General features: G+C 43.2%; 3 protein-coding genes and 1 long non-coding RNA gene across 7 annotated transcripts; 2 read left to right on the top strand and 2 right to left on the bottom strand.

Annotated features, from left to right (window-relative positions):
• The first annotated feature begins 1,717 nt into the window (after positions 1-1,717).
• Positions 1,718-7,984, top strand: cybb (cytochrome b-245, beta polypeptide (chronic granulomatous disease)). Its single transcript, XM_086118350.1, has 13 exons — positions 1,718-1,858; positions 2,528-2,620; positions 2,884-2,994; positions 3,058-3,142; positions 3,217-3,365; positions 3,445-3,626; positions 3,705-3,837; positions 3,904-3,996; positions 4,070-4,323; positions 4,751-4,910; positions 5,152-5,298; positions 5,380-5,504; positions 5,598-7,984. Exons 1-13 carry the CDS (start codon positions 1,814-1,816, stop codon positions 5,713-5,715), a joined length of 1,695 nt encoding a protein of 564 aa, XP_085974476.1. The 5' UTR covers positions 1,718-1,813; the 3' UTR covers positions 5,716-7,984.
• On the bottom strand, positions 7,121-11,804 carry LOC147210921 (dynein light chain Tctex-type 3-like). The gene is made up of 5 exons (XM_086118361.1): positions 11,639-11,804; positions 11,273-11,314; positions 8,346-8,469; positions 7,501-7,578; positions 7,121-7,425 (listed from the first exon to the last, which is right to left on the bottom strand). The coding sequence occupies exons 1-5, from the start codon at positions 11,786-11,788 to the stop codon at positions 7,352-7,354; spliced, it is 468 nt and encodes a 155-aa protein (XP_085974487.1). The 5' UTR covers positions 11,789-11,804; the 3' UTR covers positions 7,121-7,351.
• Positions 11,805-16,333: 4,529 nt separating this feature from the next.
• On the bottom strand, positions 16,334-25,887 carry rpgrb (retinitis pigmentosa GTPase regulator b). 2 transcript variants are annotated; one of them, XR_015101665.1, is made up of 15 exons: positions 25,793-25,887; positions 25,294-25,419; positions 25,081-25,173; positions 24,934-24,996; positions 24,710-24,868; positions 23,791-23,940; positions 23,337-23,495; positions 23,101-23,256; positions 22,026-22,150; positions 21,776-21,952; positions 20,494-20,665; positions 20,178-20,272; positions 20,044-20,103; positions 16,748-19,756; positions 16,339-16,485 (listed from the first exon to the last, which is right to left on the bottom strand). XR_015101665.1 is itself a non-coding variant. In XM_086118375.1 (14 exons), the coding sequence occupies exons 1-14, from the start codon at positions 25,821-25,823 to the stop codon at positions 18,119-18,121; spliced, it is 3,204 nt and encodes a 1,067-aa protein (XP_085974501.1). In that variant the 5' UTR covers positions 25,824-25,887; the 3' UTR covers positions 16,334-18,118. The 2 variants fall into 2 exon arrangements, 1 of the variants encoding a protein (XP_085974501.1); XM_086118375.1 differs by having other exon boundaries at positions 16,334-19,756.
• LOC147210923 (uncharacterized) lies at positions 19,741-22,159 on the top strand. 3 transcript variants are annotated; one of them, XR_015101673.1, is made up of 6 exons: positions 19,741-20,156; positions 20,235-20,347; positions 20,463-20,655; positions 21,239-21,448; positions 21,749-21,853; positions 22,014-22,159. It is a non-coding gene; the product is annotated as an uncharacterized LOC147210923 (long non-coding RNA). The 3 variants fall into 3 exon arrangements; XR_015101669.1 differs by lacking the exon at positions 22,014-22,159 and having other exon boundaries at positions 21,749-21,879; XR_015101672.1 differs by lacking the exons at positions 21,239-21,448; positions 22,014-22,159 and having other exon boundaries at positions 21,749-21,850.
• Positions 25,888-26,474: the final 587 nt, after the last annotated feature.

Below are 26,474 nucleotides of genomic sequence, written 5' to 3' on the forward strand. Positions count from 1 at the left end.
TTTTCACGGACTTTGTGACCCATTCACTTTGGGTCATTTGAGAACTAGAACAGCAACACTGACACTCCGGAAAATCCAGCAATTGTGTTGGTCCGATTGAAATCATAGATCCATTTATTTACTATTGCGGTTGTCCTCGCAGGTGAGACAGACCCTATCCCAGCTGACTATGGGTGTGACCAGTCCAGGGTGTCAGCAGTCCATCAGAGGACACATAGAGACAAACAACCATTCACAATCACAGACAATTTAAAGTCTTCAATGAACCGTTGCATATCACAGAAAGCGGCTGACCGTGACTGACTGTGAACAAGTAACAGGTGGCGACACAAACTTGGTGAGGGACCCTTCCACACTTATCAACTAGCTGCAACGGAAAAACTGCGACCCCCCCGCTGGTAAGCAACTTCTTGAGCCACTACAAATACTGCACAGTATTATTTCTAATTGAACAAAAAAACAACATGGCAGAATGCCTTGCTTGCTGTAGCTGTATCATGAAAATGCAAAGACAAGAAACAGGCAAGAAATAAAAAGGGTGGCTATTTGAGAGACCCCCCCCCCCCCCAACACACACACGCATATACTATATGGATATACTGTATATATATATACCGGTATATATATATATATATATTAGTTCTGCCAAGTGATTCAAAAATGTAAACTAATTAATCATACAATGTAATTAATAGCGATTAATGAAATTTTTTACTTGTACTATTTTCTACAAAGCTTATAACTGATATTTGAAAAACAACTCTTAAAACTTTTCGCTAACGGATTCAGTTCTGTCACAGTGGTGCTTCAGCTAGAGGGCACTACAACACCACATTCATGCTGCAATTTGAGTGGGGTATGTGTGTTCAAAGCCTGCTGATGGCTTGTAGATCAGATCAATGATTTCGAACCGCTACATATTTACTCCCAATTGCCCTTCTTCAATGCGAACGTGTACATTAATTGTAGTAAATAAAGAATTTCTGATCAATTATCCCATGGCACACCTGATGATCCCTCATGGTAGGGAATAAGTGACATCCAAAACGTGACGGAAAACAAAGAAACAAGAGAACATTAGTGAGGGGATTTTTTTTTTTTACCTTAACAATCATCCTGACCGCGTTATGATTACCTTTATTCTCCACTCGACATTAAACAGAATGACAATCATGCCGAAGTGAAAGCTCACGTTAATAAGATCCCGCACTTTGAAACACGAAAGCAATTTATAGTAGCTGCCAGCCCCTGTGACTCACTGCCTGCATAAATAGAAAAGAAAAAAACCCAATTACAAAAAAAGATAACACAGTCTGCGTCGTGTGATTCTGCATTTATTGGCATCATTGATGTTTAGGTGCAACTTGAAACGGGAAGCCTAAAGCAACTCTGTATTTGCTTTAGGTTTCGAAATGTTCCACTTCCTCCACGTCTAGAACATCCGATGTCACGTTCCTCCTCAACCGTCAGCTAAAAGATGAGCGCCCCAGTGGACGGTCTCATGCGAAGAGGTGCTGCCTAATTGGCGACCTCACACATCTGTCAATCTTGACGGCAGTTGAAGTGACAGTCATAGGAATCGTGTTCATATGGGTACCGACCTTCATCAGTTGTGTCGTAGCTGGTAGTGCGTTACGCTGTGCGGTTTCATCGCCTTACTCTAAATGACTCGTTGGTGAAGAAATCCATCGACTAACATGACATCACTTCAGATCCACTTCCCTATTTGCTGCAAACAAAAAAGTTCAAGCTTCAAGGGTGTGCATTCACTCTTCTGCTTTGCACCAGCACCAAGCTCGCGCCCAGACTCAGCATGGGGAATTTGGCGGCCAACGAGGGACTCTCCGTCTTTGTCATTGTGAGAATGCTTCACTCGCTAAAATGTTTGATGCGCTGACGATTCATTTTAAGGTTCATTTTTGCTTTCTAGCGGAAGCCTAAACGTTCTGTGCTAATTCCGGCCGTCTCATGATATCTACCTCGTCTAAGGCCCCATTTCTAGGTGAAGAAAAGCAAAAGAACACCTTGAAACAGTAACAGTGTGGGGGCAAGCGTCACTCTTTGGGGTTGTTCTTGTTCAGCTGGAACTTGCAAGGCCCAACAGTTTAAAACAGCAGCGTTAGTACAAAACCGTCAAAGAGGGAAAAAAGGCAGGGAAAAACAACTTGTTTGAACAACTGAACATTTTTGGGCGTTAATCAGAGGCATTTTAAACGATGTGCGCTGACTCCTATATAACATGAGTTTGAATTTAATTGACTCTCAACACAACCGTAACCCAGTTATAAGATGGGGGTGTATTTCGTTAACTTTTGACAGGCTTTTTCTACCCGCTAGAAGTAACACGTACAGTACGTCGCATGTAACATGGTGTTTGTTCTCAGTCAAAGCAATCGCATATTTCGTCTCGGGGCAACACTTCTAGGTAGCCAGATAAATGCATGAACGCAGCCTAATTCATGAAAACTGTTGGAATGAAAGCAGTGTTATCAGATGAAGTCAATGTGTTTGTTGTTGTCTGCTTCAGCTGGTTTGGCTTGCCATTAACGCCTTCCTCTTCGTCCATTTCTACATGGCCTTTCTCGTCGACAAATGGTTCTACACTCGTGTGCTGCTCGGGGTGAGTTTGCAGCTCGTTCCGACGTCTTCATCCTAGTGCCGCGTTACATCTCAAGATTGACTTCAGCTTCGCCACCAACGTACTTTTATTGGAACATTTAGGACGACCTCAGTTCCTTTCCAAAAATTAAAACAAATGGTCTAACATGTTGGGGGAAGGAAACGAAGCTTCTCTTTTAACCAACCCAAGTAAATGGAGATCATTTGCCATTAGCTGGTAGTTTGATTACACTGGAGGTAATTAAAGGCAACTTGAATTTCCAGCAAGCTTTGTCCTGGGCCCGAGCTCCAGCCGCCTGTCTCAACTTCAACTGCATGCTCATCCTGCTGCCCGTCTGCAGGAACCTACTCTCCTTCATGCGGGGAACCATCCAGGTAGCAAACATTCCATCTCTGTTCAGCCTCTGGGAATTTCTCTGTAACCGAATAAGCGTTTAGTTCTGCAGCCGCACAGCCGCTCGGCAGCTGGACCGAAACATCACCTTCCACAAGCTGGTGGCATACATGATCGCCTTTCACACAGGTATCGTTGTCGGCAGCTTGTGAACACGATGTGCCGCGCCGCCTCTTTGACCTTATGCTGTCCTCACTTTTTAGCCGTGCATATTGTTGCACACTTGTTCAACTTTGAGTATTTCATGGACGCTCAGCTGAACCGCAACAGCAGCCTTCTGCCCTTCATACTGTCTGAAATTGGTAACGGCGACAACGCGTCCTTCCTCAACCCAATCAGGTCCAATGAAACGGTGAGTGAAATGCTTCTCGCAAAAGGTAGCGGCCAAAAGTGTGCAGTCCTTAAACTGGAACTTTTTTTCTCTCCCCCAGAACCCAACAATCGTCATGTTCACCACCATCGCCGGTGTGACTGGTGTGGTCATCACGCTGGCCCTCATCCTCATCATCACTTCTTCCATGGAGGTCATCCGCCGGTCGTACTTCGAGGTGTTCTGGTACACCCATCACCTTTTTGTCCTGTTCTTCATCGGACTGGTATTCCACGGCTTTGGGTAGGAAAGCACCGAACTCAAATGTTGACTTTCTTCGGTTTTCACGATGTTTATCGATATTTGCGCTTTGCCGCTCAGGAGGATCGTGCGAGGACAGACATCGGCCAGCCTGACAACGAACGACCCACGCCTCTGTGCAGACCGGTTTGAGGAATGGGGAAGAAACGATTCGGACTGCGCGGTTCCAGTGTTTGCCGGAAACCCACCAATGGTACACGACCGAGCCCGCTGACTTTAGGTCGAACCGTGTGCCTCGTTTCATCTCGCGTTTTTCCAGACCTGGAAGTGGATCGTGGGACCCATGATTTTATACATATGCGAGAGGCTTGTTCGAATCTATCGATCCCACCAAAAAGTGGTCATCACGAAGGTAACTGGGTAGCAAGTAGAAATGTGAAATTGCGATGTCTCCAAAGTCCAATCTGACAACGTGGGGCCTTCAGGTGGTGATGCATCCCTCCAAAACTCTGGAGCTTCAGATGAAGAGGAAAGGATTCCACATGGAGGTGGGCCAGTACGTCTTCATCCAGTGCCCATCTGTCTCCAGGCTGGAGTGGCACCCCTTCACCCTGACCTCAGCCCCAGAGGAGGACTACTTCAGTGCCCACATTCGAATAGTTGGGGACTGGACTCAGGCGTTGTATGAAGCCTGCGGGGGGGACAAAACGGAGCCTCAAGAGGCTTGGAAATTGCCCAAGTATGAAAACGCACTCTCTCGTTTCCGTAAAGTGTCTCTGATTATGTTTGATTGCAGCTAGCAGCAGTTGTTGGGGAAGGCACCTATAGGGCTCATCTTCACTCTCGGCGGCCCCATTGTGCCGCTGTAATTCTTGCCATTTAAAGAGAGCGTGCAGACGCAAGGGATGCGAGTCACCATCAATTGCAACAACCTGATCTGAGCAGCATCAAATTGGGGTTGTGCCGCAATCCTGCTTGACCAAAAAAAAAAAAAAAAAAAAAAAGATTTTCTGTTTGGACCAGAAAACATTAACCATTTAGGCATGCACAACATAATGATTTGTTTTTGAAAACTTTTGCACACAAAAACGAACGAGAAAGACTTAAGCCTGTTGCCATTTCGGCTGCTTGCCTGAGCTTTAAAGAAGTGCCGTGGGTTATTCCAGGGTAGCCATCGACGGGCCTTTTGGCACTGCCAGTGAGGACGTGTTTCGGTACCAGGTGGTCGTGCTGGTGGGGGCGGGAATCGGTGTCACGCCTTTTGCGTCCATCCTCAAGTCTGTGTGGTACAAGCGCATCCAGAACAAAGACGTCTTCACCAAAAAGGTAAGACCGACATTGCCGAAGTCCACCATGATAAAACGCTTAATACATTACAACAAGCATCCTTGTGAATGATCATTTTGAATGAAATTCAAGTACAAGCAAACAGGAAGTTCATTCATTATTGGGAGATGAGGAATTTTTTTTTCTCCCGTCAGGTCTGCATGAGTGGAGGTGCTCGTGAACAAAAATAGTCTGCTGTGAGAGTAAGAAGCATAAACATCTCCGTCATGTTCTTGTCCAGATCTACTTCTACTGGCTTTGCCCTGAGACGCAGGCCTTCGAGTGGTTTGCGGACTTGCTGCAGTCGCTGGAGAGCCAGATGGCGGCAAAGAGTGTGACGGACTTCCTGAGCTACAACATCTACCTCACCCGCTGGAAGGAGGAAGAGGTGTCCGGCACGCAGAAAAGTCTCTTTCCTCTGGAAGTAGATGCATTCTTTATTTAACCCTGTTTTTTTTTTTTTTAATAGGCGGCACATTTCTGGGTACACCACGAGGAGGAGAACGACCCAATCACAGGGCTTAAGCAGAAAACTCTTTATGGAAAGCCTAATTGGGACAGTGAGTTTACTGGCATTGCATCCAAGCATCCTGGGTGAGATCACATCTATCGCTTTGAAGTCCAATCTGTGATCCAGATTCCAAAATGCGACTTTGCAACAAGCATCTTGAACTTGCATTTCCGCAGAACCAAAGTTGGAGTGTTCCTCTGTGGGCCACCGCAGCTGGGCAAGTCACTGGAGAAACAGTGTTTGTCCCATTCTGAAGCCGACGTCAAGTTCATCTTTAACAAGGAAAACTTTTAACACGGCCATCAACATCTGGTTCCATAGTCATCAAGATGTGTTCAAACATGCCTGTGAATACTTTCATGAATCCAGGTTGTCTTCTTGGGGCATTAAATCGATCGCAACTGGATTCTTCTAGTTGTCTTCAAAGACGTGATGTTTCTGTCATCTGGGCAGCGACAGCGCGAGGGTGTCCTCTATCGAGCCTTGGTGCCCGAAATCATGAAACCATCTCAGACGCAAAGCTAAACGTCACATCTTCAAAAACAACCAGATCCAGTCCAGTTGGGATCGAGTCGACGCCCGGAGAATTTCCTCTCAGGTAGCCTAAAAACAATTAGCTCGCATCATCTTTAACCAGGAGCGTCTCCTCGTACAAGGATTCTCCATAAATAAGGCTGCCGTCAAGCAAACCGATCTTTTCTTGATATTTTGCGGAAGCTCTGGCATCTGGCTCCCACCAGATGTTTTGCAAGTGTGCCATTGTTGCACAAGTGCAGAGCAATACACTTGGTGGTACTTTCCACGTTGATGTTGTTCTGCTTTAGCAGTGCATCAATTGTTGGTTTCACAACTACTTCTGTTTTTCTCATTCAGTTGGCTCTCATGCACTGTTGCGACCCATTTCTCTCTCACTAGCCATCACACCACAATGTTCAGCTGCAAACAGGAAAACTTTCACTTCTTCCTTCTGACCCAGGTGCGACAGAGTTCACCAATTTGACTGAACAAAAAATAACCGGATATCTACAGTGATAACAATGGCAAATTGCCTCCAGCAGCATCTTGGAGCGAGACACACAGATTGATGACACCCTAGGTAAAATTTGGCGATCCAGATTGCCTGTTTTTGTAGTGAACGCTTTTCAAAATAATTATGAAAATAAAACTAAAGATTTGTTGGTGTTATAGCTGTAAACTTGTCAAATTTGCTTGCCAATAGGCCTTTAAAATGTAGAATTTTTGTTGTTGTTGCTTTTCCAGTAATCAACATGAGCATGAAAAAACATTCTTTAAAAAAATGCTAATATTGCCACTTTGCGGAGAAACTAAATTTGAGTCACTGTTAAAATCCTTGGGCACGACTTTAAATTGTTCAAAATGATCATGAATGGAGGATTCAAATTGAATGAACATTTGATTTTTTTTTGTGGATTTTTTTTCTCCCGTCTGTTTAGATTACTGACATCAACCTCCAAAAAAGGTTTTAAAACTGACAATTAAATTTGTTGAACAGCATCATTACAAAAACAAATGAAAAAAAATACACACACAAAAAACTCCATCAAAGGGATGGAAACAGTAATTGAATAAATCTAAACAAATAGACCAGGGATGCTCGTTCATTTAATTGGAAACTACGCTCATCAAGATCAAATATTCCTTCTGACAGATTACATGCCTACAACAAGAGACTAGAGAAGAGAGTAGAATTGTTTTATTGTCATTGTAACGTGAACAACGAAAGTGAATGTGCCCACCCATCTGCGCAAAGTAGGCGTTTAGAGCTGCGGTATGTGGTCCAATTTTTTTTTCAATATGTACAGTACAGTCCAGAAAGTTATACCCGTACTGTGCGTTCACAGCCTCTGTATGGAAGTGGCACTTGGGAGATCCTCTTCTCGTTTCCAGAAACATGCTGTACTCTTGCGTTCTATGCGACGGCAACGGCAAAGACGCTGACCACGCAGTACATGGTGCGGCTTTCCCACCGCACTGTGGAACTAACTGCAAACACGCAAGGGGCATTACACAACACGCAAGTGGCATTTAAAATCAGTTTCGCTGATGATTTTCATGTACCGTCCATAGCCGTGTCCCAGTAGCAGGAATTTGCCGTGTGGAGCCCAGCGCCAGTTTTCTGCATCAGGGCGCATGTAACTATGGAGAAACAATGTGATACAATTCATTGGCAAAGTATCATAAATACGACATGCAAAGAGACAAAAGAAGAACAGGGAGAAAAATATGTGGTCAATTCAGTATGCTGAACAGCATCAATGTCTTCAGCGGGATTCCAATACAATAGAGTGTTACCGTGACTTGCGTGTTGAATGTGCTCTGTGACCATGCTTGTAACTCAACCATGCGTTGGATCATTTTCGTTCAAACATCTGTTGCATTAAGTTATTTTGACACCACATAAATGGGTGCTCTTCATTCACCGATGCCATTTTGTATCATGTGTTAGCATTAAGCTAGTGGACGTTAGAAATGATGTGGTTGTTTGAAAAACATATCATTCTCAGTTTTAGGTTTAGCTTGACAATAAACAGCTTGAAGCCTCTTTCACGTGTCATGTGTCAGACTGCTGCTTGTGGTGAAATGAATGGAATTTGCTGCCACCATGTTGAGCTCAAATCGCTTTTTTTTTTTGCTCGCAAGTCAGGGCGTAGTTGATCGAGTGACATCTAGTATCTAAAATGTGCATGTCAGGTCATTCAATGCTCCCTGTACCATGGTACAGACTTTATCGAACATTTTTTCTGCTTCGGAATAGTACATATTTTACAAGCACCACATCCAAAGCTTTGTCATTAGCCCCCCCCCCCCCCCACACACACACACACACACAAACACACAATCAACCACACAATGTCCCGTACATCTTAAGTCAAGGTAACACAACATTTCCTCATGAGACACACCAATGAACTTATACTGTTTGCCCAGTTTGACCAGTTGTGTGAGGCAGCGCTCCACTATGGCGGAGGTCCATTTGTTCACCAGATTCTGGTTGTAGTCATCGCCACCCACTACGTTCTCAATACACTGAGAGACACAAGCACACACACACACAAACACACACAGAGTACATGTCAGATGACAGCACAGAGTCTATGACTCAACAGGGCAGATTGAAGCGGCAAACAGAGCTTCTTTTAACATATGCCTCAGGCCTTCTCATTTAGAAAAAAATTAAAATTGGCATGTAGTAACGCAATATGAATATTAATATGGAAGCCAAAGGAGTCAAAATTAAATAAAAACAATGAAAAATAGACAAATAAATCATACAGCATTATAGTGAAAAATTAAATATCACATATTGAGTATTTTAACCATGACACACTTTTGAAAAATACCTTCTTACAAAGTCAAGTTTTAATGTCATGATGAGCTTTTCCACAATGGCCTTTTTATTTCCACACAATGACTTGGTCTGTCAAACACATCACATGAGCGGGAGCCAGGGAAATAATTGGCTAACCCTTTACACAGACATGAGAAGCAGCGCTCGAGCCTTATCACTCACTAATACCGAGAAATCTGAGGGCCATGAGACAGAATGGCTGCAGGGGAGAAGCCAGTTTGAGAGTTACTCCGAGAAGTTGAAAATCATGTGGATAGTAATGCAAGGCCATTTACATCAGCCTGAGAGAGGATTACAGCAGCAGGTTGTGTGGAAATTCCGATCATAGTCCAGAATTGACGCGACCAAATGCTAATGCATAGTGGTGACCACCCTCAGAGGCTCAACCCATAAAATTTGATTGACAGACCAAGTCAATGTGCTGAAAAACATCATTATGAAATGATAAGGGCATTGTGGAACACTACATTATGAAACAAAAATTGACGACTTTTATTAATTAAATCTTGGAAAATAAATACATTATTTTAAAACATAATATTGTCAAAATAATCATTATGAAATATATTAAATGATGAACAAAAATAGAAGAGTCAGAAAATATTTCATCATAGTGCCTTATTTTACAATTGCTCTCATTTATAAAACAGGCATATACAGTACAGTATTTCAAAATGTTTATAATTTAATTTTGACTCTTTTGGACTTCCATACATACTGCTCCTCTCCCAAAAAACAGCCATGTTAAGTCTCACACAGTAGTAGTAACACACACACACATACCTGTATATATACACATACATACACACATATACAGTATGTATATACATATACACACACACACATATATATATATATATATACACATATATACACACATCAGTGGCGGGCCGTGCATTTCAACCGTAGGCCTTCAGTGACGTCACATACATACACAATATAGGCTCGTCAAGCAGCACTTAATTTCAGGAGCATTTAAAACCATCAAGTATGCATTCACAATTAAGAGCAGGAAACTAAATTTACAGATACTGTCAAAAATAAAAAGATGATTTAAAAATACTAAATAAAATGCCACCCAAATTACGCTGTGTGATCTTAAACAAGTCTGTTCAATAAATTGCGCAATGTCACAGTTTCATATAAGACACCAACCACACAATAACAAAAACTATTCTTTGAAAATAAAGTTAACAGATCATTCACATTTTGAGTATCGGCTATACAACAGCAAATAACTGAAAATGTTGAGCAGCTGAGATTGAACAAACTTTCGTGCACGAAGGTGACTACAACGCGCCGTTATAAATTGCAGGTGAGCAGATTGATTTGATACATTTTTGTATCTTTGTCATTTTATTTTGTTACCATTAATTTAATACTAACGAAATAAAATGACAAGAAGAAATGTAAAATAAAATTCATTTACTCACCAATGTAGTGCATGTTCACTGAGCTGCAGATCTACACGAGTGTCCCCAAACGTTTTTAAACGCACCGTAGCTAGTAAGTGCCCAGCCGTGCTCTGATGTTTCCTTGCTGCCTTGGTAAAACAATCCAGTGTGGCTCCAAACACCAAATCGGTCCGTTGCAAGCAATCGGCATTCCCAGCAGTACAATTTGCAGCGTTTCTCAGAGGCTGTGAGCCACAGGTACCGTTCATAATTGCTCGTCTGAAAATGACGGACAAACCCTTTTCCTTGCTGGGACAGGCTAGCTAGCGCAGGAGTTGGGCGACCTCTTCACACAATATCCAGCTTTTCGTGGAAGACCCGTCTTGAAAATTGTGTGGAAAGTAGTTCTGCAACCAGATCAACGTCTTCTCCTTCGGCCATTTTGGGTTAAAATGCAGTGATAGCTCTAGCAGGCGCTAATCCAATCACCGAACGCGCACGGCCAGTCTCGACGTAAACCCTTCGAGCTGGCCCTAGTACGCAGACGAGTGATCTGATTGGCTATTGCAAACTGTGCCCGTTCACTTACAGCGCACAGGGGCCTGCTCTGCTTAATCTGAAGGCCCCGAGCAAGTTAATTTACCTGGCAACACTAGCTAGCTGAAATATGATTGGTTAGAAACTCTACCATAATAAAGAAGTTATTTATTTATTTATTTATTATTATTTATTTCAATGTTATTAAAAATAACATTGAAAGCCACTTGACTAAGTGGAAATAATATGACGTAAAGAATACAGAGAATAATTTTGTTTACATATTTATGAAAATAAATTAAATTTGTTAGAATGTTTAGGCTAGCAGAGAAGGCCTTGCTGGCCCTGACGGAACGCCACTGATATACATTATATATATATATACATATATATACATACAGTATACACACATATACATACATACAGTATACACACATATATATACATACATATACACACACACACACAGATACACACACACACACACATATATATATATATATTGCAATTATGTCTATAAATTTCAATATGGTGTCGAAAAGTAACTTACCTCCTTAACAATGCTATCGGCTTCTTCGGTGTTGAATGAGCCCTGAAAACAGTAAGATATACAATACAATACAATACATGCTGATTTATATATGATGAATAATTTGAGTGCAATACTATCGAAAATATTTTTTCTATCGCTCTTAAAGGCATACGTAAGCCTACTATACATACATAGACCAGTAGTAGTAGTAATGTACCGTTTTGCAATCCATGTATTTGGAATAATGGTAAATCAGTTGTCATGATTGAAATTCCATCGAATACACTGCACAGTACTCCTACGAACTTGGAGGCTGGCTCACTGATATTAGCAAACAAGCATTTAACTATTCCACCGCGATAAAGGAATGACACAAATACAAACCTCGTTATGATATTCGTCCATTTTGTAGTCTTTGACTCTTGGAACGTTCACACAAGTGATGTTTGTGAAAATACAGCAAAGCCGCCGGGACCAGTCAACGACTTGCTGAAAAGAGCAATTTAAAGAAGGCATTTTGCTCACTCGTGACATCTGCTGGTTGGAAGACTGTCGCGTCAACTTTTGATCCACTGACTTCGTAACGACTTTTAAAACATTTGCATACCTGTCAACTCATAAGATTTAGCCATAGTTCATACGGATTTTGTGGTGAATCTTACGTATATGGCCGTATCGCACAAATCATACGGATTCTGAAAATTTCTGTTTTTTGGTTCCCCCCCCCCCTTGACAAGTAGTTCCATTTGCTTTTGCCCAGAACGGTGCTCGTCTACTCGAATGCTTTCATTTCCGGTAACTTAAGTAATGCCACTAAGTAGAATGATGATTACACATTAACTAGACATTGTATTATGGAGATCTACAATAAATATCATTGAAAATTTCGTGGGGTTTTTTCTGTGCCGTTATTTTGACATAAAATGCTTTGGTATGTTGTAAGGATTTTTTGCGCTTTATACGGATTTTTTTGGTAGTTTATACAGGTTGGCGCTCCGAAAAGTTGACAGGTATGCATTTGCATACCTCAGCAGGTCAACAAAAACACTGACTCGCCGTTCATTTGTGCTGTCTTCGTCCTTCGCCACATCTGAGAAGAATACATAGGTGCAATCCCAAAATGTGTTTGTGCTTTTATCGCGCTGGCACCCACCTCCAATCTCATCACATTAATTGAATTCTAGCCTGGCTGAATCTTGAATCATTAGTTCTTGCAGAAGTCATTATCCTTGAGGTTCACATACTTTTCCCACCTTGCACTTGACATTTACGTCCGTTCAATTTAAACATAAACATAAAAAAGTTATTTGAACCGATATTAGCTTAATTGTTTGTCTGTTGTGACTTAAGAGATCAGATCAAATTTTATGACCAATTGATGCACAAATCCATGAAACTATCATCACGATCACCCGAATTAGATGTCCTGTAAAAGTCCTGTAGAGTCCTGTATCCATTTATATCAGCGATTATCTTCTAAAATGGTCATATCTTGCTGTGCAGTTGGATGTACTGTACTAATAGACAAGGGTGTAAACCAAACTGGGCTTTTTGTCACACACCTGCTGATTAAAATAAAAGACGGCGATGAACAGCAGCAATCAACCGAAATGACTGGCAGCCCTCAATGTATTCGAGGATTTGCAGCGATCTTTTTTTTTTTTTTTACCGGGTTAGTAGATTACTGTTCATATATTATACTCATAACCATTAAATGACTGCACGTTGCTTTGCGCAAACAACAGGACGCGATGTGTAAAAAATAATCACGTGACGTAGCTGCAACGGGTCAATATAGGTACATTCATGAACAACAATTGAATGAGACGTGTCATGAAAGATATATTTCAAATCCAAACTACAAGCTTGTCCACTCTTAAGTAATCTTCCTGGAGACTAAGAAGTTGCTCCATTATCTCAACTCAACTCAACTGTATTTATAGAGCACTTTCAAACAGCCATCGCTGCATACCAAGTGCTGTACATGGAGCAATTTAGCATATACAATAAACAGTAAAACAAATCGGTAATAAAGGCGGTAGATAGCACCAAACAGTAAAACCAAGAACAAATCTAAGTCATGCTGAGTCGAATGCCAAAGAATACAAGTGAGTTTTGAGGAGGGTTTTGAAGATGGGCAGCGAGGAGGCGAGCAGAAGAATTGCTTGGGAAATCTCATGAAATCTGACACTGTTGGTGTTTATTCGGATTTCTATCATTATGCTTTACTGATATCCCCCCTCTCCAAATAAAAATTCCATCCATCCATTTTCTAATCAGGTCATCCTCACGAGGGTTGCAGGTGTGCTGGAGCCTATCCTAGCCGTCTATAAAGGGCAGTCGGCGGGGTACACCCTCAACTGGTTGCCAGCCAATCGCAGGTCACACATAGATGAACAACGATCCATGCTCTCACTCACACCTCAGGACAATTTAGAATGTTATTTTAACCTGCCATGCATGTTTTTGGAATGTTGGAGGAAACCAGAGTACACAGAGAAAACTCACACGGGCATGGGTAGAACATGCAAACTCCACACATGGAGGCCAGAGCCAGAATCGAATCCAACACCTCTGCGCTGTGAAGTGGATGTGCCAACCAATTAATCACCGTGCCGCCCCAAATAAAAATTTTGAAACAAAATGAAACATGTTGGTATTTATTTGGATTTATATCAAAATGCTTTGCTTATATTGCCTCTCAACTAATAACATCCATCCATCCACCCGTCCATCCATTCATCCATCCTCTAATCCGCTTATCCTCACGAGAGTTGGAGGCGCGCTGGAGTCTATCCCAGCTGTCTTCGGGCAGTAAGCAGGGGACACCCTGAACTGGTTGCCAGCCAATCACAGGGCACACATAGACAAACAACTATTTGTACTCATAATCACACTTAGGGACAATTTAGAGTGTTCCATTAGCCTGCTATGCATGTTTTTATAATGTGGGAGGAAACAGGAGTACCTGGACAAATGCCCATTTCTCCATTGTGGGACAAATAAAGGTTTTCTTATCTTATCAAAACCCACGCAGGCATGGGGAGAACATGCAAACTCCACACAGCAAGGCCATAGCCAGAATTGAACTCTGCACTGAGGCAAACGTGCTAACCAGTCAATCGCCCACCTAACATCGCAAAAAAAAAAGAAGACAAATTTGACACATTTCAGTGAATATTAATACACATGCAGCTCATACTAAAGTGCAAATGTGCTCCAATATTTAAAAATGGCATGACGATTAATATTCAGGCACAGAAAGAGACAGAAACACACGCGCGCACACACACACGCGCACACACACACACACACACACACACACAGATCGAGCTCAGAGGAGGTTGCAGGCTCCAGAGGACTGCCTTCTTGTCAGGTTTCTTTGTGAATCAGCACTGCCGAGATAAACAGGCAATGGAGCTTGCGTCTGGCCCTGCTGGGAACTTGAGCTTGACAGCCGCCTGAAGAGTGACAGCTGAAACAGACCACACCACATCGGTTGAGACATTCCCAGCAATCCATCCATCCATCCATTTTCCGAACCGCTTGATCCTCACTAGGGTCGCGGGGGGTGCTGGAGCCTATCCCAGCCGTCTTCGGGCAGTAGGCGGGGGACACCCTGAATCAGTTGCCAGCCAATCGCAGGGCACACAGAGACAAACAACCATCCACGCCCACACTCACACCTAGGGACAATTTAGAGCGTCCAATCAATCTGCCATGCATGTTTTTGGAATGTGGGAGGAAACCGGAGCACCCGGAGAAAACCCACGCAGGCCCGGGGAGAACATGCAAACTCCACACAGGGAGGCCGGAGCTGGAATCGAACCCTGTACCTCTGCACTGTGAAGCCGACGTGCTAACCACTGGACTACCGGGCCGCCCATTCCCAGCAATCCAATAGTTAAATTGAACAGTCACCTTTTTTCACATTCCAAATTATCCAATATGTAAATGCAGGGTGTCTGAAAGTCACTGCACACTTGTTTTTTAAATATTTATTTGGCTTTGTTTTTTATTCAGACAGACGTTAGGCCATCGGTATTTGACAATTTAGGCTTTGCAGTTTTTGAAAGCCAATCATCAACTGACAGCAGCGCTTCAAAAGGCTCACCTGGCAAGAAGTTTTCCCATCCATGACTGCAGCACAGCACCAGTTTAAAAAGATTCATGATCGTCATACTGTTGCCAGGGCACAATTTATGCTACCACATGTCTCCAAGCATGGTCTGTTCTTGACAAACCAAGCAGCAGAGGCCTTCTACACAAAAGCTTGATTCAACAGATGCTTGGAAGACTGATAAAGCTCAAGGCAGTAACATGTTTGATGTGCCCATTTTGTGGCGTATGAGTTAAGCAGTAAAATCCACTTGTTTATATCCATCTCATGGGGGCGGCCATTTTGCCACTTACTGTCAATTGAAAATGACATCAGAGTTGCTCAGGGTTCAGGTAATAACCAATCACAGCTCCGCTTGCAAATGTCCTATGACCAAACTCAGAAAACAGGTGAGCCGTGATTGGTTGACTTTCCCTGACTTTGTGCGAATACCTTCGATAGGAGCAGTATTTTTACCATTGGTGGCAATCGCAGGCCTTATGCTGCGTGGCTTGTTTCGAGAAGTTTGCCATGGAAGGCGTCGATTGTACACGCATTGAAGCAGTGTGATGGCCATTCATAAATCTCAAACTGGGGCTGAATTACAGTTGGGGACAGAAAAAAAAGACGTCTTGCCAGGTAGCAGTTTTACAACTCTGCTCCAATATTAACTGGCGTGCCAAGGACAAGGGAATCTGAAGCTTACAAAAACTACAAATTCTGTCAAATGCCAATAGCCTCACACATCTGTCCAAACGATACTTAACACCAAATCGAAAGAAGGATTTGTACAGTAATTTTACTTGTAAGTGTTCACCTTTCTTTTGGTAGACCCTGATTGTCTCTTTGAGACAACGTCTGCCGTCCCATTGGCAGGTGGCATGTCACCAAGTATTTTTTCATCGGCACCGTTGTCATCCTCATTGCCTTCGGGTGTTGTGCTGAAAAGCTCCCGTGCTTCGTTGTGCGGCTTCCCAACAGGGGGAAATTCTTCCGACAGCTTGACAACATTCTGCAGAGATTCCCCCAATTCCTGCGCAGGCATTCCTCCTGCATCGTCATCCTGATTCGACTCATCCTCTTCATCTTCCTCACCTTCGCTGTCACTCTGACCGGATTCTTTGGTGAAGTCCTGACAAAAGGTTTGTAAATTAAACAAAGGAGAGCAGTTGAGGAGCATCTGCGTTTTCAATTGTGCTCTCAGTCAGACAAGGGTGAAGCTAAGACACAAAAGAGTAGGGAGATATTTAAGACTCAAAAGTCTTTCTCTACCTAACCTAATCAGAACACAATAACCGATAGAGTAGCAGCATTTAACGCTACTGCAGGAATGGATGGGAAATGACTAGAGGAAGGGGTTGGGATCATCAACAGGAGAAGAAAACAAGCCCCACCTGCTAAGGTTCATCCTGCAGCAACAGCATGTGAGTCCAGATTGAATTTTTACCCTACCATGTGGCACTTACACATCGGGGAAAAAAAAACCCAAACCCAACAAACTTCCCAAATGAACGTCGGAAAGCATTTCATCAATGGCATGCAGTTGGGGTCTTCAAGGCCTTGTCTGCTGGCCTAAACAAGATCAGAAGCACTGACCTACCCTAGATACTGTGCATTTGCATTCCATCGTTTCAGTGTATTAAATACATTTCGCAGTGCGCGTCTTGGCTGCCCAGCTTCTTGTCATGTGTTCGCTAGGATTTTGTGGGCCAATCAGTTTGGCAACACAGAAACCTGCGTTGCCATGTCAATATAATCTGCTCGTTGCCTTCAATGTCATTCGTGCTGGCTCTAGACACATACAAACTATAAGGCGATGGCTGTTTTTATTTATTTGTTTTTTCAACCAGATTTCAGATTCACCACTCTCACCTTGATGTCGGCATTGTTCTGTCCTGCGTTGCGATATGCGGCCAATCATATTGAAACGGGACGTGTGCTGCCTCGATCAAGTGGGAATCATAACAACATGTAGATGACAAGTTTTTATGCTTTTGTCATGCTGTTAGATGAATATTGATTGCCAATTGCTATTTTGGAACGTACCAAAGAGGTCTGGAGTTGTTCAATTTTTCTTGCTTTAGTAATGATCCATCCTCAAATACGCAGTGAACATTTGTGCTTTTTATCCATCCATCCATCCATTTTCCGAACCGCTTAATCCTCACTAGGGTCGCGGGGGGTGCTGGAGCCTATCCCAGCTGTCTTCGGGCAGTAGGCGGGGGACACCCTGAATCGGTTGCCAGCCAATCGCAGGGCACACAGAGACAAACAACCATCCACGCTCACATTCACACCTAGGGACAATTTTTAGAGAGTTCAATCAGCCTGCCATGCATGGTTTTTTTTGGAATGTGGGAGGAAACCGGAGTACCCGGAGAAAACCCACGCAGGCCCAGGGAGAACATGCAAACTCCACACAGGGAGGCCGGAGCTGGAATTGAACCCGGTACCTCTGCACTGTGAAGTCGACGTGCTAACCACTGGACTACCGGGCCGCCCTTGTGCTTTTTATATACAATATTATTTTGCAATGCAATAGTGGTGGTATTTAAAGGTGGAGGAGGATCCCTACGTCCCCATTCAAGGCCCAGGTCCAAAATGCTCGACCGCCACTGCATTTCATATTACAATAAAAAAAATAAAATTAAATTAAGCGACCATTTATTAGAAAATGCAGGTTAAAATCGAATAAAGAACAACAATTGCATTGGTTTAGGCGTGAAGAGTTCCAATCAAAATAGAACAAGAATATTCCGTAAGGGTTATCTGAGGTTGAGGTACTGCGGTAGAACGTCATCCCAGAACTCTTCTGACTCGCCAGCTGCATTACCTTTGAATCCTGACCTCGGTCGTCTCTGAGCTTTAGCACGTTTCTTTTTTACCTCTTCCTCCTTCTCCTCCTCTTCCTCTTCATCCTCACTTTCTTGCTCCTCCTCTTCAGTCTTGCCCTCGTCTGCAGTCTCCTCCTCATCTTCAGTCTCCTCCTCCTCTTCATCTTCACTCTCCTCATCTTCACTCGCCTCCTCCTCCTCTCCACTCTCTTCCTCTTCATCCTCCTCCTCCTCTTCTTCATTTTCCTCCTCCTCCTCACTTCCCTTCTCCTGCTCCTCTTCACTCTCTTCCTCTTCATCCTCCTCCTCCTCTTCTTCATTTTCCTCCTCCTCCTCTTCCTCCTCTTCTTCTTCAGTCTTCTCTTCCTCACCTTCTCCTGATTCATTTCCACTTTCTCCTTCCTCGCTGCTTTCCCCCTCTTCCTCTTCTTCACACATGTCATTACCACTTTCCTTCGAAGAAGCAGATTCTTCTTCCTCTTCCTCCTCACTTCTATGCTCCTCCTTGTCTTCACATTCTGATTCATGACCCGACTCTTCCTCCCCTTCTTCTGTCTCTTCTTCAACACTCAAATCTTTGCTCTCTTTCCCTTTGTCCTCTGTTTCTTTTCCAAGAGGTTGGGTTTTCTCCTCTTCTTCCTCCACTTCCTCAACACTTTCACCTTCTTCCTCCTCATCAGTTCCTGACTTGTCTTCTGGCTTAAGAGTGTCACTATCGTCTTGTTCGGTGACTTTCTCAGAGTTTTGACTTGCCGTCACCTCTTGCTCGCTTGCACTTGTCACCTTGCTCACCCGCTCTTCCTCTTCAACCTCTGTCTGTCCGTCCCGGTCAACGTCCTCCTCGTCCTGTTTGACTGAGTCCTGAAGGCTTTGTCTTCCTCTTTCGGCTGAAGGACTGCTGCTGACACTCAAGGCAGAGCGATTGCTGTCAGACAGGGTCGCTCTTTCCGAGGTGACATGGTGGCTGCTCTCAGACGGCGAAGGCAAAGTGAAGGCCGCCACCTCCTGGAGCAACGAAGCAGCTCCAGCGACCAGGTGCAAAGACGGCATATCTTCAGCATTTTTGGACTCTGCCTCTTTTCTGTTTCTCTCATTTTTTGATGTTTTAGGATCTTTGGAGCAGATTTGCTTGGGTTTAGCTTCCCCCTCAGGCCGCTGTTCTGGGCTCAATTCACACGCATCGCTTAAACTGAAGTCTGAAAACTGCTTTGTGACTCGGGTTGGTTTTCCTTTGTATTGTTTTGAAATGGCTTTTTGTTCCCGTTGGAGTTTCTCTTGCTGAATCGAGGATGCCGATGGCTGAAGCTGCCGTCTGCCCGCTGCTTTCTTGAAGTCTGCTGAACCCTGCTTGGAAGCTGCGATACGGTTCTCCTTGTTCTGCTTGGTCATCTTCTGAGAGCGGGCACTTGAGCTCCTCATGAGCTTGGCGGGCGCCGCTTTGCGAGCAGCCACAACCTCACGCTTATGGGATAGCGACGTTGACGAGAAGCCGGGCCGCTCCGAGAGTTTGCTCTCTTTTAATGGTTTCTCTTTCTGACTCGTTAAGGTTTTACCGTGTTTACCCTTCTTCTATACCAGGAACCAGAGAGAAAGAGGATAGAAAAGAGGCATGCATTAGCGAGTGCGGAAAGGCAGGACAGAACAATCACACAATCTCAAGTCATAAAACCTGAGGATAAATGGCTACGAGGTGGGAAGGAGTCAGTTGTTCTCTTGGAGCTGACACTTGCTAGTGACAGCACTACGAATCGCTATAAAAGAGAAATCCTCAGCAGAATGTAGAATGGAAAAGATCTGTTGTATTGGAAGCTCACGTATAAAGATCGAAGAGGGTCATCGAAACACGTGTGAGTCACCTTGTGAAGTGGAGAAAGCGTGAGTATTTTATCACCAGGATCCATCTTCATCATATGGGTCTGTTAACCGGAAAGGACGAGAGGAGCCGTAAGCACAAACACCACTTCGGCTGGTAGGGCTTTCGTTCTCTCACCATGTTGAGGAAATCTGTAGTTTCTCCCAAGCCTTTCACACTGTCTGTGTCACTCAGGCTCTCCACAATGTCGTCACCCTGGCCCGCAGACGGTTCTAATCATGTACAACGCAGTTTGAGGAACAAGCATTCGTCAATCAAATCTTCTGAAAAAACAGCGAAATTCATTCGTAAGGATGTCACAGCAAGTTCATGCTGCTGCATATGGACCAGTATAGAGATGAAAATGTATAATGTCTAATACTTCCACATTCTTTTTCATATTACTGGGTGTTTGCCGGTCAGTGAACCAGAGAAGATGGAGTGAGGTAGATACCCTTGTTGCCATGTCGATGAGCGCTATGGAGCACCTTTCTGTGGGCCAGTTCTGATGAAGGCAGGTTGGGCACGGTGGTGTGGCTGGAGACGGGAGGTGGTGGCTGGAGGTAGCTTGATGTCACCGTGGGCGATGTTCCGGACATGGTGCCAAACTGCTCCGGTAAATGTTCCTTTGGTGGTGCGATTGGCAAAGCACAACAGGTTCTAAAACATACTTAGCTTCACTAAACTATGGTCCTGTGCCACTGTTTAAAACAAACTAAAAAGTGGCTGAACCACCATTTCCTCAAACAGAATCAAAACAAAACTTCAGAAATTAATTTCAGCAATATAGTAAAGCAGACTGCTGTTCATAAAAACTAAAGACTCACTGTCTTTAAAGACTAAAGACCAGGACCAGAACCTTGGTGTGCTGATTGATTCGGATCTGGTTTTCAGCAATCACATGAAATCAATCTTTAAAAACAGTCTTCGACTTTCCACACTGAAAAGGGTGGCATGCTACGAGCAGATCAGGAGGAGTTTATCCATGATTTTATCTCCAGTGGACTTGATCATTATAATGGTCTTTTGACGGGCTTCCCTCAGAAGAACATCGGACAACTGCAGCTCATTTAGAAGGCTGCAGCTCGGGTCCTGACCAGAACAAAGAGATCAGAACATATTACTCTTGTTCTAGAGACTTTAGACTGGCTCCCAGCCAGCTGTAGAATAGATTTTACAATTATGCTTCTGGCCTATAGATCACTGAATGGCTAAGACCTGAATACACGAAAGAAATTCTCATGGAATTCAAACCTAGTTCTGAGGTCAGCAGACTCAGGACAATGAGTGGAGCCCAGTGTTCAAAGCAGACATGGTGCAGCAGCAATCAACTGTTATGCTCCATGCAAGTGGAATAAGATGCCAACGGAGATGAAGTTAGCTCCAAGTGGAAATGCTTTTAAATCCAGGTGAAAAACGATGCCCCCAACCCCACCCCCATACCTATGATTAAGGTCTTTTAGAGTACCGGTATTTGTGGTCATTTTTTCCAAAACCATGCTCTTGCTCTGTACATTCTGTTAGCAATTTTAGCAAAGTATTTTGCTTTTAAATCTTTTAAATGAGTGTTTTTTTTAACTGTTGTCAAAATTATTTGCCTTTAAATATTGTTTTGTAACTCTGTGAAGCACATTGAGCTACCTTGTGTGTGAAATGCCCAATACACAGGAAATAAAACTGCCTTGCTTTGTCTCGCCATGCCTTAGCAGAAGTACATGTGCATGTGTTCAACCCACCCTTTCCCTGCGGCGAACACGGGCCGGGTTGGAGGTGTCGCCCAGGTCGCCCAGTAGCTCCACATACGGCTTCTCCAGGTAATCCTCAGTCACGTCATTGTCTTCCAGCAAGACCGCGCCACAGCTCGCGTCTCTGGGTCGCGCCAGCACGACCATGTGGCAACCGCCGCAAACTGCCTGCAAGCGGTCCCATCATTCAAGCTTTGTGATGGTCACCCATGTGTGATTCCGTGTGAAGGAAACGACATACTTCCTGGACCTGGCACTTGATGAAGCGCGGACACAGAGTTGGCTTGAACTGGTTGGTGAAGTTTTCTTCTCCCAGACCCAGTTTGCCATGTCTGCCGTCACCAAAGGTGTAAAGCAGACCCCTCTCTGAAAACAGAAATAACCTTCATTTACATAGGACCTTAAAAAAATGAGATGGGTGGTAAGATGAATAAAACGGCAACAAAAATATATTCATTAAAAAAAAAAAAAACAAGATTGTGTTTGTGTGACTTTTAAAAAGTGCTTATAAAGATGTCACCAATTGTACTAAACTAAATAAGGATATTTTGTATGTAGCCCTGCTAGTCCAAACACGGTACAGTATTCCGATTAATTTTGTGGAATAAGAATCAAGCATATTAATCAGTCCACTTTCATCTATCTGAGAGGGCCACCATTCTGTCCAATTCCACATTCTGCTGTCGACTGAAATTGACGGACGGGCTCAAATTGAAGATTTTACTTGACCAAACGCCAAAAACAGGTGAGAGGTCGAGAGCAATTTGACAGCAATTAAAATTTTTGCATTTAATTTCAAATAGAGGTTCAACACTTGATTAATTGACAAGTCATCAATTATCAAATGTATTTATTTTTTATAATCAAGGAATCATTTATTTTCCCTTTTTAATTTGAAATTGCCAAAATTTCAATAAATATTCTCCACCTTGTGTAGTCCTCTTTGAAAGCAGACTGATTATCTTTGTGTTGAATCAAAAGTTTTTTTTTTTAAAAATCTGTTTTTATTATGGAAAACAATGATGAACATTTTTGCCTTTTTTTCTGATGTTATGAATCAAACCAGTAAGTGAAGCATAATTACCGGTAACGTATGTTTGTGCATTTTTTGCACTGCCAATTTGAAATAATGTCATGGAAATGGAAACGTTTTTTTTTAACCCTATTCACTGATTAATCAACAGATTAATCGATTATTAAAAGAGTATTAGTTGCAGCCTTACTTTCAAATAATTCTAAGTAGTTTAAAATGTTTGCTTTTGGTTCCCATTTCACCGACGATATGGGACAGAACAAGAGCACAGCTGTCAAGACACCTGTGATGACCGCTGAGTGGTTCTCGCCGCATGCCACCTGGCACACTCGACCTTTCTTGAAGTGCTCTATTTGGCGCGGCAGCCGTGATTCAAATATGAATGTGCCATGGCCCAGCTGACCAAACTGACCCAGGCCGAAGGCATAAACTCCATTCTCTAGAAGACAGAAAACACAATTGTATGCTGCCAATAAGTCTACTCAACACAATTCTTTTGTTTTTGTTTTTTGTTCTTACCCGTAATGGCCACAGTGTGTCCGCCACCACAGGCCACCTGAGTGACCGGCTCAGGCATGCTCTTCACAATTTGAGGGAATCGATGACGAGCCAGCTGGTCTGTTCCCAGACCCAGTTTACCACTGTCCCGCTCTCCGAATGTGTACAGAGCTCCGTCCGCTAACAGTCACAAATATACATATAAAAAAAACATGGAGCCTGATTTACTAAAATCCAAAATAGTGGGCAGTAAACTACGTGCCAAGCTGTCATGACTCCTGACTGTGACTGACAAAGATGTGAGCCATTAGATCATTCATAAGCTACAAAACTGCATTGCTGAATAGACCATGTGTAATATTTCTTTGTTTGTTTCTGGCATTTCCAAAATGTTCAGACAAGCAGAAAGCATCCATTTCCCCAATCGGCTTCCACATATATATTCCAGATACAGTTTACAAATATTTTAGCACACCTGTCACATATGCAGAGTGGTAGTATCCACAGGACACCCATGTGATGGGCTGTCCCACGCTGACCTCCTGAGGCAAACATGCATGGCTCTCCTTCCCCAAGCCGACTTGACCCTCTGAGTTGTCCCCCCACATGAACAGCTCACCGCTCTCTTTAGATGAGGAGATGGGGAAAAAAGAAAAGCAATCACCATTCACCATTATCTATTTCCCATTTATGGTGGTGAGCCAAGGGATGGTGATGTTGGAAGTGGCCCAGTATCATCGTGGGACTATTTCTATTGTTGTTGTACCCCTTGTTCTCGTATCACCTCAGAGAGCCAGGGCCTTTTCCTAAGAGGGAGTTTTCCTTGTCCTCGCTGCCAAGACTGCAATGTCTCTGTGCATTATTCCACCAGGCGGTCAGAAAACTCAACTCCCTCCATGTTCTCCCCCCCCCCAGCATCTGACATCCGATTATTGCACTGAAACAATTCACTACCTAAGCTTTAACCCGCAATAATCACAAGTGCCCATGGTTGTCTGTTGTTGCTATTTAATGTTTATTTGTTCATAGTTATATATTTATGTCTTTATGTATTTTTATGCAGTTCAGGTTGCTGCTATTATTTTTAGCTGTGTGTGTTTCAGTGCACTACATGTTTGCACTGTGGTTGAGAGAGAAAAGTAATTTCATCTGTGCTGTACGTTGCACACAGAGCATATTTGACAATAAAACTGACTTGACTTGAAATGCTTGCTCATTTTGGGTTCAGTTGGTTTTCTTTCACGTAAGAGTGTGCTTCTTGATCTGTTTAGTGTGCACAATGATCATCTCTGTCGCAAAATGGCGCTAAAGAAATATAATTGACTTGACTCCGATGAGTGATTGCAGCTCCAACTGCCATCGACAGCTGACATGTGAGTCCTCAAGTGTCTCACCAGTGAGGGCAGCTGACGTGTTTGAACCAGCAGCAAGCATTTTGATTGGCCCGCAGGAATCAAAGAACTTCAGTCTCTGAAAGGACGTTCGCTCATCGCAGTCGCCGAGACCCAGTTGACCCTCACTGTTGCCGCCTGTGGCGTACACATGCCCCTGAGCTAGAGAGGAAAGGAAGACGTGAGAAGAGTGGCAAAAAGTCTCCATGCGATTATGTGATTCTGACCTGTACAGATGAGCGTATGGTTTCTTCCACAGGCCACGAGTTGGATTTTCTCTGACTTGAGAGCTGAATACAAACAATACACACGAAGCATAATTCAGTGCACATTGGATCAGTATGCTGCTCACAATTGGTTGACAAAAGGCAGACCTCTGACACAAGTGGGCTTCTTGACTGTCATCTTGGATCCCAGACCGAGCTGTCCCCAATTGTTGCTGCCAAACGTGAATAGTTTCCCATTTTCTGTGAAGATAAACACAAGAGCTGCTGTGAAAATGTTTCACTAGTAAACAAAACTCATGATATAGTTTAACAGATGCCGAAGCTACAATTGTTAGAAAGGAGAGATGAGCAGTTACCTACCTGTTAATAAGGCCGTATGTTCATCACCACAGGCTATTTTTCGAGGAACATCATTTTTAAGCCAAAATTTACTGGGAACGTTGTCTGCAAATTTACTCTTCCCGAATGTGAAAACTGCTCCGGATTCTGCAAGACGATGACAAAGGAAAATGTTTTGTTTTGGTTCGTTTCCTAGTTTTTTTTTTTTCACGAATTCATCACCACCAAATGTTGAACAGAAAAGTCAATGTATATAAGTTAGTTAAAAAAAAGATTTAAATCATCATAATTTTAGTTGTTTAACAGTGCGTCGTATTGTATCAAATGAACCTTAAATGTGCGAGTCATTGACAGAGAAGCGGTCATTTAAATACATGACGTTTCGACTTTAACGTTGCTTTCAAACGAGAACTTTTTCATCCTGTACTGTATACCATTTGACCGCTGTAATGAACGACGGCAGCTGGGAGGACTTTAAATCAAACACGCGTTAAAAAGATAAAATAAGCTTTTTACTTACCAGGAATGTGATCCATCTCCTCCCCCGCCATCTCTGCGGGACTTTAATCCGCTTTGCTCCGCGCCCTGGGCGTGTTTGCGTCCCCCTTGTTTGAGCCACGATAACCCGGAAGTAAACACAACATTGCCTTGACTACATATACGTGACCCTTAAAAGGCCAGTACACGATTTAACTGTCGCCCCTGCAAACTTCAAATGAGTCTAGGACACGTTTTCAAAACGTAAGGGGGTTCATTTGATTTCATAACTAATAATTTTCCGTGAGAAAATGTAACACTTGTCCAGAGCCGCACCAACATGCTGGTGTTAATTTGTATTGTCATTGTTATACTGTAATTCATATGGAGCAATGAATTGTATCGTTTTAACCGAATGACGGGGTAGTGCAGTAGCTGCAAAGCTTGCTGATCACAATATCTTTTAAATCAGGTGTTTTGGAGGAGGTTAAACATTTAAAACTGTCAGGACAGGGGCTTTGCAGCACTGGACTTGGGCACACCTGATGAACCGTAGTGGTTCATTCTCCAGGTTTCCTGTTATGCAGTGTATTGCTGATGTATCTTGTTAAGGAAATATTCCGCTAGAAGTAGTAGTAGAACATTGTTGAGGAATTTCATCTTGCTATGAGAACTATTGACACTAGTCTCTGTCCTGAACATCTGCTGAAGTACTTAAAACAAAG

The sequence above is a fragment of the Hippocampus guttulatus genome, chromosome 1, assembly GCF_054856545.1.
Source record: "Hippocampus guttulatus isolate MCC_2025c chromosome 1, RoL_Hgut_1.0, whole genome shotgun sequence".
NCBI classification, from domain to species: Eukaryota; Metazoa; Chordata; class Actinopteri; order Syngnathiformes; family Syngnathidae; genus Hippocampus; species Hippocampus guttulatus.